General features: G+C 36.5%; 2 protein-coding genes and 1 long non-coding RNA gene across 5 annotated transcripts; 2 read left to right on the top strand and 1 right to left on the bottom strand.

Annotated features, from left to right (window-relative positions):
* On the top strand, positions 1-3,534 carry LOC122066618 (protein PSK SIMULATOR 1-like). The gene is made up of 7 exons (XM_042630449.1): positions 1-118; positions 275-344; positions 1,150-1,253; positions 2,038-2,154; positions 2,284-2,360; positions 2,478-2,522; positions 2,624-3,534. The coding sequence occupies exons 2-7, from the start codon at positions 278-280 to the stop codon at positions 3,141-3,143; spliced, it is 930 nt and encodes a 309-aa protein (XP_042486383.1). The 5' UTR covers positions 1-118; positions 275-277; the 3' UTR covers positions 3,144-3,534.
* Positions 3,535-4,952: 1,418 nt separating this feature from the next.
* Positions 4,953-11,145, bottom strand: LOC122066620. Of its 3 annotated transcripts, XR_006136414.1 has the most exons (4): positions 6,803-6,857; positions 6,129-6,702; positions 5,497-5,748; positions 4,953-5,381 (listed from the first exon to the last, which is right to left on the bottom strand). XR_006136414.1 is itself a non-coding variant. In XM_042630452.1 (3 exons), exons 2-3 carry the CDS (start codon positions 5,746-5,748, stop codon positions 5,139-5,141), a joined length of 495 nt encoding a protein of 164 aa, XP_042486386.1. In that variant the 5' UTR covers positions 11,082-11,145; the 3' UTR covers positions 4,953-5,138. The 3 variants fall into 3 exon arrangements, 2 of the variants coding, with proteins under 2 accessions (XP_042486386.1, XP_042486385.1); XM_042630452.1 differs by lacking the exons at positions 6,129-6,702; positions 6,803-6,857 and adding an exon at positions 11,082-11,145; XM_042630451.1 differs by lacking the exons at positions 4,953-5,381; positions 5,497-5,748 and having other exon boundaries at positions 5,930-6,702.
* On the top strand, positions 9,647-10,709 carry LOC122066621. The gene is made up of 2 exons (XR_006136415.1): positions 9,647-9,692; positions 10,344-10,709. It is a non-coding gene; the product is annotated as an uncharacterized LOC122066621 (long non-coding RNA).

The raw sequence follows: 11,145 nt of genomic DNA, 5'->3' as shown, positions 1-11,145 counted from the left end.
TATCTTTCTTTAATATGTAGGAGACAGCCTTGCAATTTTGAGACAAGAATTGAAGAGCCAGAGGAAGCATGTAAGGAGTCTGAAGAAAAAATCACTATGGTCCAACATCCTGGAAGAGGTAGCTAATCAGTGCTGCTTACAGCCTTCTCATTCGAAGAGGCACTACGGTCCTCTATCTACTGTGACCATAAAATGCCTAGTTTTGAATTTTGTTGAACTAATTATTTATGACAAAATAGAGCTTTCAAAGATTTTTATATCCCATTCACTGCAGGTGATGGAGAAGCTTGTTGACATTGTTCAATTCTTACATTTAGAGATCCATGATGCCTTCGGTGGAGCTGGTACTTATTTCAAAGCTTGAAAATTAAATTTATGCTCCTATAGAGGCATATGTGGTTTTCATTTTATCATGTTCTCTTTAATTAAAAACCAAATTGGTTAGAATATTGCAAGTGTGACTGCTTCATTTGTTTAAACATTGAGAATTAAAACTTAAGGGGTCATTACCCAGTGATGGAACCCCCCCCCCCTGGGAGCACCTATGTGGGGTCTTGGGAGGGGGATGAGCATGGAGACTGTCCTAAACTTGGGCATCTTTGCACAAAGTGCCCCCTCTCAAGATTCGAAATCTGGGCGTTAGCTGTGACAGCACAAACCTTTTACCATAGCTCCAAGCAATGGCCCCTTCTCTGTGAATTAAAACTAAAGGTCATTCTCTTAAAAACATTTAGATCACCTTGCAAACAATTTCTAATCATGTTACCACTCACAAGCCTGTGAAGGAATAAAATGCAATAATTGTGCAAATATTGAGTACAATCCAGTATGCAAGTTTTCTTGGTCTTTATTTCCTATTTGCCACCTTGACCTGCTGGAGTCTCCTTTCAGTTTGAAGCCCCCAGGGAGTTGGGACCTTGATTTTCTCACTAGTTCTTAGGAGGTGCTCATACTTGCTTCATAGGAGATGACTTCACCAGTTGGATTAGAAAATATCTCTATTTTCTTGTTTGGGTGGGAGCATTTTGTGCTATGTTGTATGATTGTTTTTATTCATTTTTGGACAATGTATTTGGATTTTTTCTTCACAGTAAAAAGTATGTTTGTTTGAGAAGAAGTTCTGATATTCTTCCAATGGTCTACTTGCAGATGGTGATAAACCAGTGAAAGGATCTCAGATTAATAATCAAAGATTGGGTTCTGCTGGTCTTGCGTTGCATTATGCAAATATTATCACTCAGATTGATACACTTGTAAGTTCGCAGTTGCTTTCCTTGTCTGAGTTGTATTTTATTGCTTTAGTTCATGTTTTTGCTCCATCTTGGAATTAACCATGAGCTTCTTTGGTAGTTAACTGATTATCCTATTGAAAAAGGTTTGGCAGTAAAGTCTCCTTTGCATGCCAGCTGCAAGGTGAACACTGTCTTCTGGATAATACAGTTTAACCATATCAAGCTCAGAAAGAATGCACTGTTTGCAAGAAATATGGTTTCATTAACCCCTATAAACCCATAAAAGAAATAGTTATTTTGGTTTCAAGTCTGCAGACTGGAGAAATGCAATAAGATCCTACTAGAGTGCTAGGTATGGTAACTTGTTTAGAGATTGTCCACCTTGTTTGATCCTTACAATAATTCTGATTAGGGAATGCTAATCCCATAATAGTTCTGATTGGTGAGTGTTTAGTTCCAATCCACCTGCCTAATTAGCTCTAGGCATGAGCTGACAATATTGAAGTTTCGTTCAGATAGCTGAGCTTCTTAGTTCTTTCCCAACTCAGGTCATCCTCTTGATTAAAAGATTCATGTAGGGCCCGCAAATGGCTGGATCCTTGTTGGGCATGCTTCGTGTATGGGAATTGGATCTCATCTCTGTTACAGGAATGCAAATAGGAAAATTATAGAGACAATATCATTGTTAGGGAAAGAGTAAAAGTTCCTCCTGTCTTTCTCTTTTAAAATATGTTTCTAGGCCTCTTGAGCTTCCTATCTTATTCTCCTCTTTATTTCTTAATAAACTATTTAATGATATGATCAGGTTTCCCGTTCAAGTTCTGTGCCTCCAAATACCAGGGATTCATTATACCAAGGACTGCCACCTAGTGTAAAATTGGCCTTACGCTCCAAATTACAGTCATTTCAGGTTAAAGAAGAGGTATTCATTGATTAAATAGTAGTTCATCTGATGTTGCTCATTCAAGTCCATTTTAATATTTCTCCAGTTGACTTCTTATTTGTTAAACTACTCATTTTCTGTTACTCTTTATGATCAACTAAATTGCAGCTCACTATTCCTCAAATAAAAGCTGAGATGGAGAAAACTTTGCAGTGGCTTGTTCCAATTGCTGCTAATACAACGAAGTAAAATTGCTGGCCTGCTCCTTGTTTTTATTGTTATCTCTATTTTATCACCTTGTTTCTGTGCTTATTCGGTTAGTAATCATTCTATCTTCTTTGTGGCCGCAAATTCTGTTACAGGGCTCATCATGGTTTTGGTTGGGTTGGTGAGTGGGCAAATACAGGGTGAGTGATCTACCTACTACTACATTGTTTCCTCTCACTTCTGTAAAATTTCAGAATCAACCAAACTCGAATGCAAAATGCTCTGTTTTTCCTGTTTTCAGGTCAGAGGTTAACCGGAAGCCAGCTGGGCAAACTGACTTAATTAGGATAGAGACACTTCACCATGCTGATAAGGAGAAGACCGAAGCTCATATACTTGAATTGGTAGTGTTGCTTCATCATCTCATCAGCCAATCAAGGTTTGGCACCAATTTTGGGGTAAGGTCTCCCATTAAATCCCCGGTACGCTCCCCCACGCAGAAAACAATTTCACTGCCCACACACAAGCCCAATTCTCCATCACCTGTCCTTACAATTGAGGACCAGGAGATGCTGCGGGATGTGAATAAAAGGAAACTGACACCAGGGATAAGTAAGAGTCAGGAATTTGATACTGTAAAAACCAGGCTTAGCAAGCATAATAGGCTGAGCAAGAGTAGCAATCACTCACCAACTAGTGATAACAAGAAGGAATCCTTCCCCATTAGGAGACTATCTGCCCTTCCTGTGATCGATTTTGACATTGACAGGATCAAGGCTTTGGATGTCATTGACAGAGTGGATACACTAAAAAGTTTGTAATCCGTTGATGTTCTTGGAACAGATGGGATGAGTGAAAGGGTTTGTGTATTTGTTGATGCATATTATGTAGACTGTATGATCCCATCTTCTGGTTTGATTATCACATCTGAGCGAATTAGTGATGTGGGAACAGATTAAGGATTCCAAGATTGGACGTGTTCGTTCTTGGGGGCACCGGGAGAAGATAGAGAGATTATGTAAGATAACTAGGACTCTAGGAGACCTTGCATGAGGAGAATATATAATTCCATGATGGTGAGATATGGTGAGTTGTATTGTACAAGGGTTTTTAATTGTTGTACTGATCAGTGGATTCTGAAACAGTAGGTTCATCATCTGTACAGAAATTGTGATCATTTTCATAATAATTCAATTTCTCGATTTTGTTTAATTGCTCATGTCTAATTTCCTTTTTCCCTGTGATTTGAGCTCAGAAAATATGTACTGTCATGAAGAACAGTTAAGTAAGAGTTAGAAGGATGGCCTGGAAAGTGTTCAACAAAGGAAAAAATATCAGGTAGGTTTTTACCTGGGGAGAAACTTTCAGTAGAATTGCCAGGAGAACTGCTACATATGCTTCAAATTTGGAGTACAATGAACCTGCTATTCATCTGAGAGTTTTAAGATCAGAATTAGGATCCAGATTGGTCCCGGAATTTCCGATACGATCTGGATCAGAGTTGCTCTGTATTGAATGTGCCCTAAACTTCGAAATACAATACAAATCAACCGATCTTGGTTGGTAGGGATCAGGATTGGCAGATCCAATCCGATTCTTAAAACACTGATCTGAGACAGATATTAGATGCTCTTTGATTCAGCGCCTCACAATCAAGCTGGTTGGGTGCCTATATACTATCACAAGGTCAAAAAGATCTGGGTTTGGATAATTTTTTCCGCTGATATTAAATGCCTAGTACCACAAATTTCAAATTTTAAACCATTTAAGCAGTAAATTCCAAGACCAAATCCTCACTCTAGGAGGAAGGGACACAAGAATTAGGGTCTCTTAAAATTGAATCTTGCACCTAAAGACAGAACCCATCCCACTTTTTCCTTCATTTTAGCAATTTCTCCATTTTTTTAAGATATTTGTTCTTGGTTTCTAACTAAAACAAAGGACGATTAGGAGGGATCTTTAAGGGGGCGTTTGGTTCGAATTATCCATCGGATCAGATCCCATGGATTATGGATTCTGGATCTAACTCATATGAATGAGTTTCTTTGGAATCATTTCAACTCGTTAAAAAAACTGTTTGATTACCTGATTCTACTGGCCAGATTCTAAGTGGAAAACTGTTTGGTTACCCTGATTCTGTCACTTGATTCTAAGTGAAAACTGTTTGGTTACCCTGATTCTGGGCATTGATTCTGAGTGTAAAACTGTTTGGTTACCTTTGAGTCTTTGAACCCATGTTCTGTTGAAAAAAAAAATTCCCACAAACAAAACCTAAAAATACAATTTGGTCCACACATGTACTTTATTTTTAATTTTTTTTCCTTTTCTTTTTTATGGTAATATGTTAAAAAAAAAAAAAGTGTAACCCTAAACCTTTAAGTCTAATACTGTAGTGCAGTAATTTATTTTTTTTATTTTTTTATTTGTATTTTTTTTTTTGTAAATTGAAGAGGCCAAACCTGGGAGAACATTACAAGACATGATTCTATTGTAGTTCATGTAATCGAAATAGGTATCGTGTACCATATAATTCAGATCTGAAAATTGCCCAAACCAGCGGATGATTTGGTTTATGGAGATATATATGCTTCAAAGTATTTATAAACAACAGTCTCCAAGCAAGAAGCCAGTAATATAGGTCCTTAGGACCAAATGAGAGAAGAAGCACGTAAATACTCGAATATAGTACTGAGTCCATCCAGGTACTAGTAAATGCTAATTAAGTCTTTCTATGAAAAAAAAAAAAATAGATAATGAACTCAATATCATTACAATGGCTTCAGACTTTTCTTTCTAAAAAGTTCCAAAAAAGTTCATCATACATTTTTGTTTAAATCAAGCTTCTTGACTACGTCAAGAACATCTCTCAACATCCTCATATGACCCTCAGATTCTTTTATTGCACCGTTCAAGTATCCTTTGATATAGTCTGATGAAGGGGAAGGAGATGATGAAGTTGATGTTTCTGAGCATATGGACCTAGGTGGAGTCTGGTAAGTATCACAACTTGGGCTTGAACTTGATATCCATTCAAACATTCCACAACCTTTGTTTTCAACCTATAAAGCAAATATAATCATTTTATAAGAATACAAGAAAATAAACATTCAAATCTTAAACATCTGAAAAAAGTTTACAAAATTAAATTAAACAAAAAATTTTAAAAATTCATACCCCAGTTGATTGTGGACAGCACCAAAAATATCGACCATAATTTGCACTTGTTTTCGCAGTTCTGACCTTACACTGACCGTTCCCACAGTCACACATCTTAAGATGGTCAACCCACATGAAGAAGTGGCAATTCATTGAACATTTAAAAAATTTCCTTCCAACATGTGACCCTGACTTAGAAGTGAAAACTGAGCAACCTTTCCCACAGTAATCACACTTTGCAATATCACAAGCGGATATATTCGATGTCATCTGTAAGTTAACACAAACATTTTCAATAGTCTATATGCATAGAAAATACTATTAAGTACAACCCCATCTGAGTGTGATGGACAAAAAATAGGAGACTTCAATGGCACATAAACCAAATAAATTGGCTTCTTATGCGCTCCCTATATATACCATACCAAATAAACCAAAATATAAATGGACAAATAAGAATGATGTTGTCCATATTTAAACCTTGAAATCATTCAGATAGAAACATATGAAGTACCATTGTCTTAACCTGTCTTAATACTACATTTAATCCATTGTCACAGACTTAACATAAACCAAAAAATTACTTAAACCAAACAGATACATTTTCTTGCTCAATAAAACCATTGTCGGATATCCATCCAAACACTTACTTTTATCACCTCAATTCTTCTCAATCTCTGGCAAGTACATCTCAAGCAGATTTCGCCTATCTTCTACTTTTGTTCCCAAGAAGATAATGGCAGAATTCCGCTTGGCCATGAAATATTCCTTGGCCTTAAACTTTTGTTGAAAATTGAGGTCTGGAATGGCATCAACAGCATCTATAATGGCTCTCCCAAATTCAGACTGAGATTCACTCATTACCATCTTCTCGATTGAGTTAGCAATCTGTTTCAATGGACTTACCACCTTTTCAGCTACACCCTTCTTCCTCTTTTCTCTGCCACTATTGACGGACCCACGAGGTCTTCCTCGCGAACGGCTGGTACTACCAATGGGAGTGGAAGGAACACTTTCTTCTTCTTCAATATGTTCATAGTCAACACCATCATTGTTCCCTATTCCCTCAACATGAGTACCTGTCACGTCCATCATAACTTCAGTGGCAGCTTCAGAGGGGACTGTTGAATCATTCCCAGTTGCCATCTCTTTCCTTAGCAAAGCTCCAACTTCAAGGTGAATTGGGAGCACACTATGTTCCTTCCAATACTTTTGTTCTTTTTTCTAGCAATATAAAGGACAATGTCAATGTGCTTATGTTGTAAGTAAGAAACAAAAAACACACAATTATATAGAAAGAACAATTTAAAGAATCCCATTATACCCTATAATCATTCCAGAAGTGTTGAGGAGCATCAAATCTCATATCAGATGCATTCCAACCCAATCCACTTTGCTTCTGTAGGTCACTCAATGCTCTAAGCCTTTGCTTCCAAATCCGGAAGTGGTTTCTCACTTGTTCACAGTCGTAACTAGTAAATAATTTCTCCTTCAGTTGGTTGGCAATTTCAATGAACTGCTCATTTTTCAGTCCATTATCTCCACCCTTACCACTCTTGTACTGCTTCAATACACACTCCAACATGTAATGAGAAACGGCGCTAGGCCATGAAGCAATGTCTCGTGACCTACTATTAGAATCTCCTGTTGGTTCCATCACATCAAAACTAACAAAATACACCATATACAATGTGAGTATATTTCATTAATACCAAGCAATCATTAACACTTACTACTTGGGAAATTCATAAACCTAATAGTTGCTTAATAAAGATAATAGTCCACATACATGCATCCCACAGCACAAATTTGACACCAAGCAAGAAGCCCAATTACTAATTGAGAGATCCATAAACCTTGTACTGCAATTTAGTTAATAGTCCAGCAACATGCATCCCACAACACCAAAATTTAAACCAAGTAATAATAACAATTACTAATTGGGAAATCCATAAACCTTATATTGCAATTTATATAATAGTCCACATACATGCATCCCACAACAAAAAAAATTTAAATCAAGCAATAATAACAATTACTAAATATTGGAATCCATATACCTAATATTGCAATTTAGATAATAGTCCACATACTACAATAAAATCTGCTTCCAAGTATGTTTATACAGTCATCCCAAACCATGCAAAATAAAAAAAAATTTAAATTTGTCTACATCAAAATTTACATTCCAAATTGCAATATTATCAATAACAAATATTCTAGTTCTTCAATACTCAATCTGAGTTGGACAAATCGGCTGCAACCCAATCAGCCCACATATGGTCAGCAATTTGTTCTCGAAATAGATCCCAATCACCATTCTCCAGCGCATGATCCTCGTCATCAGAACTATCATCTTCAACATCATCGTTTACTTGGTGAGAAGTGGATTGGGTACTAGTACTAGCTTCTTCAACCTCTTCATCCTCTTCATCAAGCCATCGTTCTTCTTCTTCAACATTATTCTGTGTAAGAATGTGGTTATGCAACAACACACATGCCAACACAATTCTGGCTTGTGTTTTGAAAGGATATTCTGGCTGGTTTTTCAGGATCTTGAATCTTGACTTCAGGAGGCCAAATGAACGTTCAATCACATTTCTTAATTGTGAATGTCTCAGGTTAAACAATTCCTTTTTATCAGTTGGTGACTGATCAATATTTCTCCACTCCTTCAGATGATATCGAACGTTTCGATATGGATGTAAGAACCCCTGTTGGTTAGCATACCCAGTATCAACGAGATAATATTTACCTCGTGGCAGCACCAATTTTCCATCGCCGTCTCTATGTAATGCATTGTCTAAGATTCGAGCATCTGATGCTGATCCTTCCCAACCAGAAAGAATGTAAGTATATTTCATGTCAAAGTCACAGGCAGCAAGGATATTTTGGGAAATATCACCCTTCCTATCACGGAACCTCGGATGGTCGCTTAAATGCACCCACGCAGGGATATGGGACCCATCTATGGCTCCGATGCAGTCCTTGAAATAAGGGTAAAATCTTCCTTCATTATTTGTTATCCGATGATGCACTGCGACACTTGGAGGTTTCAATAGTATCGGGTACAATTTAATGATTGTTCCCAATACAATGTTAAAGTACCTACTGACAGTCTCACCAGAATGTCCAAACTTGTGTGCAATGACACGATTTTTAACATTGTGTCCTACTGTATGTAGAAACATAACTAGTTGTTCATTCACTTGCACAGATCTGCTATCCCTCAGTAGACCCTTCTCCCTAATCAAATGACTTAAACTAAAAAAAACCCTCTTGCTTAACCTTATTTGTTCTCGACATGTTTTATCAGTGTGACCGATAATTCTCTCTGTTTCAGTAATACCACGCAGGGGTTCACAACGGTATGGCTCTTTCTTCAGATATTTTTTTATATACTGATCGACTGCTATAACAACAGCAGTCGCTGCAAAGATTATGATTTTCCTTCGCCTCCTGTAGCCTTCATCAAACTCCATTGTAAAAGTAAATCTACATTCAAATTGAAAAAATAATAAATTGGTGCTATACAAATTTGGAAATGGTACTCATATTGTCTTCTACTCACCTATCTTGGAATCACTATACAAATTTGAAAATCAAGTTTTCAAATGCAATTCATGTTTGATGTAGAACAAAAAATTAAAAGATTCACACATGACAGAAGATAGGGGACTCTTCCTAAATCGTAACAGACATCAAGAGCTCATGTAATGGGGTAAAAAGAAGCAATGGCAAAGAAAAAACAAATTGTTACTGAGTACCCACGGGAAGGTTGTGAGATTCAACCTTTTTTTCTGCTTCCATAACATACCATGTCAGATATTCATCTGTCTACATGACCCAAAAAACAGAACATGAAACCAAAATTCATGGGATTCATATTACTAGAAATAAACAAATAGAATCATAGTAATAGGAGCAGATAATTTTATGGGATTCATATTACTTATAAGAAATTGACTGAACTCATTTCTAAGTTTGTTTTTTCAAACCAGTTCTGATATCTTAAATAATTTTATGTGTTGATTTTTTTTCATATCAGTTTTGATATCTTAAATAATAGTTTTGCTCAATGATGTTATACTATATTATTAATATAAAAGGTATTATTAAAAGTAGTAGTTTTTCACTATCAAGCCTAAAGGTCTTGAACATATATAATGACAAAGATCAACCAAAAGGAATATTGCTCAGAACAAGTAAGAAAGGTTGAGGTATTTTAATGGCCATGACAAATGAAGGGAAAAAAAACAAGTATTTGTTTGGATTCTATTTACAGCCACATGATACACTAGGCGCTTTACTGACAAAGAAATTTTATTTATCTATGCTTATATTTCTCTCTTTTATTTTTGGTGAAGAAATAGTCTTCTTACTCTTCTTGTCCAGCAGCACTACCTTCCAACTGCTAAGGACTCCAAGAGTGAGTAGTAGCAGAGACAGAACAAACCAACTGTTGGGTTCCATGAAAGAGTGATCACTAATTAGCTTACTGCAAATGCTCATGTGTTTACTGAATAGCTCTTACAGTCCATGTCTCTGACTCTTGTTCTTCCCTGCGAAGTGAATCCACACAGAGGCCAATGTAGTGAACAATGAAACAGATTAAACAAATGAAGCAGTAATGGGTTCTCTAGCTCTTCAATCATGAGTTGCTTGATATCAGTGGCACAAAACTTTCAGAACTGCAGGATCTTTCTTTCCCTGTTAGTTTACCTCGAAAACTCATTTGTATGCCTTCGGTCTCCAACTAACTTGTGTAAACTCCCAATTCACGGTTAAGTTTCTTGAGTAACCAAACAAACCATTTCAAGATTTTTCTTTTGGGAGCTCCTGATGTGTTCTTCCTCACTGTAAAGTTATCTGTGTTGGTTAATTCATCGAGAATACCCAACCTGTGTCATTACTGAATCTACAACCTGCAAATCTGATTGCTTGGCAGTAACCAAAATCTGGAACTCAACACATCCAATCACCAATTCATGGCTGTTTCAGAGGTATTTATATTTCTTCTTTTGGTACAACACTGATTGATATTTTTGTTTCCGAATTATTTATATTACCATCCAAAAGGGATTATTTTGAGTGTCAGTATCAGTTTTATGCCTGTTGGTGTTTGTAAAATTATCAGAAACCAAATTTGGAAAGAGGAAAAACATGAAACTGCTTTTTCCCTGTATGGGATGATGTTTAATTCTCTAATGGCAAATGCTTCTTTTAGACCAGAACAAGGAAAGTTAAGAGTAGTTATTCTTCTTCTTCTTTTTTATTTTTTTAATTCCAATCCTGTGATGTGTTGCTCTGTCAGAGATGAGGTTCAGTAGGGGTAGTTTGTAATTCAAGTTGGGGGCATCGAATGGCAGAACATTTGTTATTCATTCAGTAAGGAAAATGTTGGTGTCATGTGGAATAATTTTGGAACCGTCTCATATTCATTCATTCATTCATTCATCACATATTCATTCATTCATTCAGAAGAAGAAGAAGAAGAAGAAGAAGAAGAAGAAGAAGAAGAAGAAAAACTGAAACCGTATTTACATTACAGTAAGAACACGGTTCCAAAGAAGAAAAAAATCACATAAATGTCGAAATCTAACCTTAAATCAAGCTTCGATTCTAGTTCTTCAAACCTTGGAGTCGATCGTCTGATTTGGAAATAGG

This window comes from Macadamia integrifolia, unplaced genomic scaffold (assembly GCF_013358625.1).
Source record: "Macadamia integrifolia cultivar HAES 741 unplaced genomic scaffold, SCU_Mint_v3 scaffold2500, whole genome shotgun sequence".
Classification (NCBI taxonomy): domain Eukaryota; kingdom Viridiplantae; phylum Streptophyta; class Magnoliopsida; order Proteales; family Proteaceae; genus Macadamia; species Macadamia integrifolia.
This window is presented reverse-complemented; position numbering and strand designations above follow the sequence as displayed.

What these genes read in the sequence shown, in the direction of transcription:
- LOC122066618 (XM_042630449.1), top strand. Translation starts at nt 278, where the DNA reads ATGGAGAAGCTTGTTGACATTGTTCAATTCTTACATTTAGAGATCCAT. An exon ending in TCACTCAGATTGATACACTT is followed by an intron (nt 1,254 to 2,037) that starts GTAAGTTCGCAG and finishes TGATATGATCAG; the next exon opens with GTTTCCCGTTCAAGTTCTGT. An exon ending in CATTTCAGGTTAAAGAAGAG is followed by an intron (nt 2,155 to 2,283) that starts GTATTCATTGAT and finishes ACTAAATTGCAG; the next exon opens with CTCACTATTCCTCAAATAAA.
- LOC122066620 (XM_042630451.1), bottom strand. Translation starts at nt 6,844, where the DNA reads ATGAGATTTGATGCTCCTCAACACTTCTGGAATGATTATAGG. An exon ending in ACTTCTGGAATGATTATAGG is followed by an intron (nt 6,703 to 6,802) that starts GTATAATGGGAT and finishes TTATATTGCTAG; the next exon opens with AAAAAAGAACAAAAGTATTG.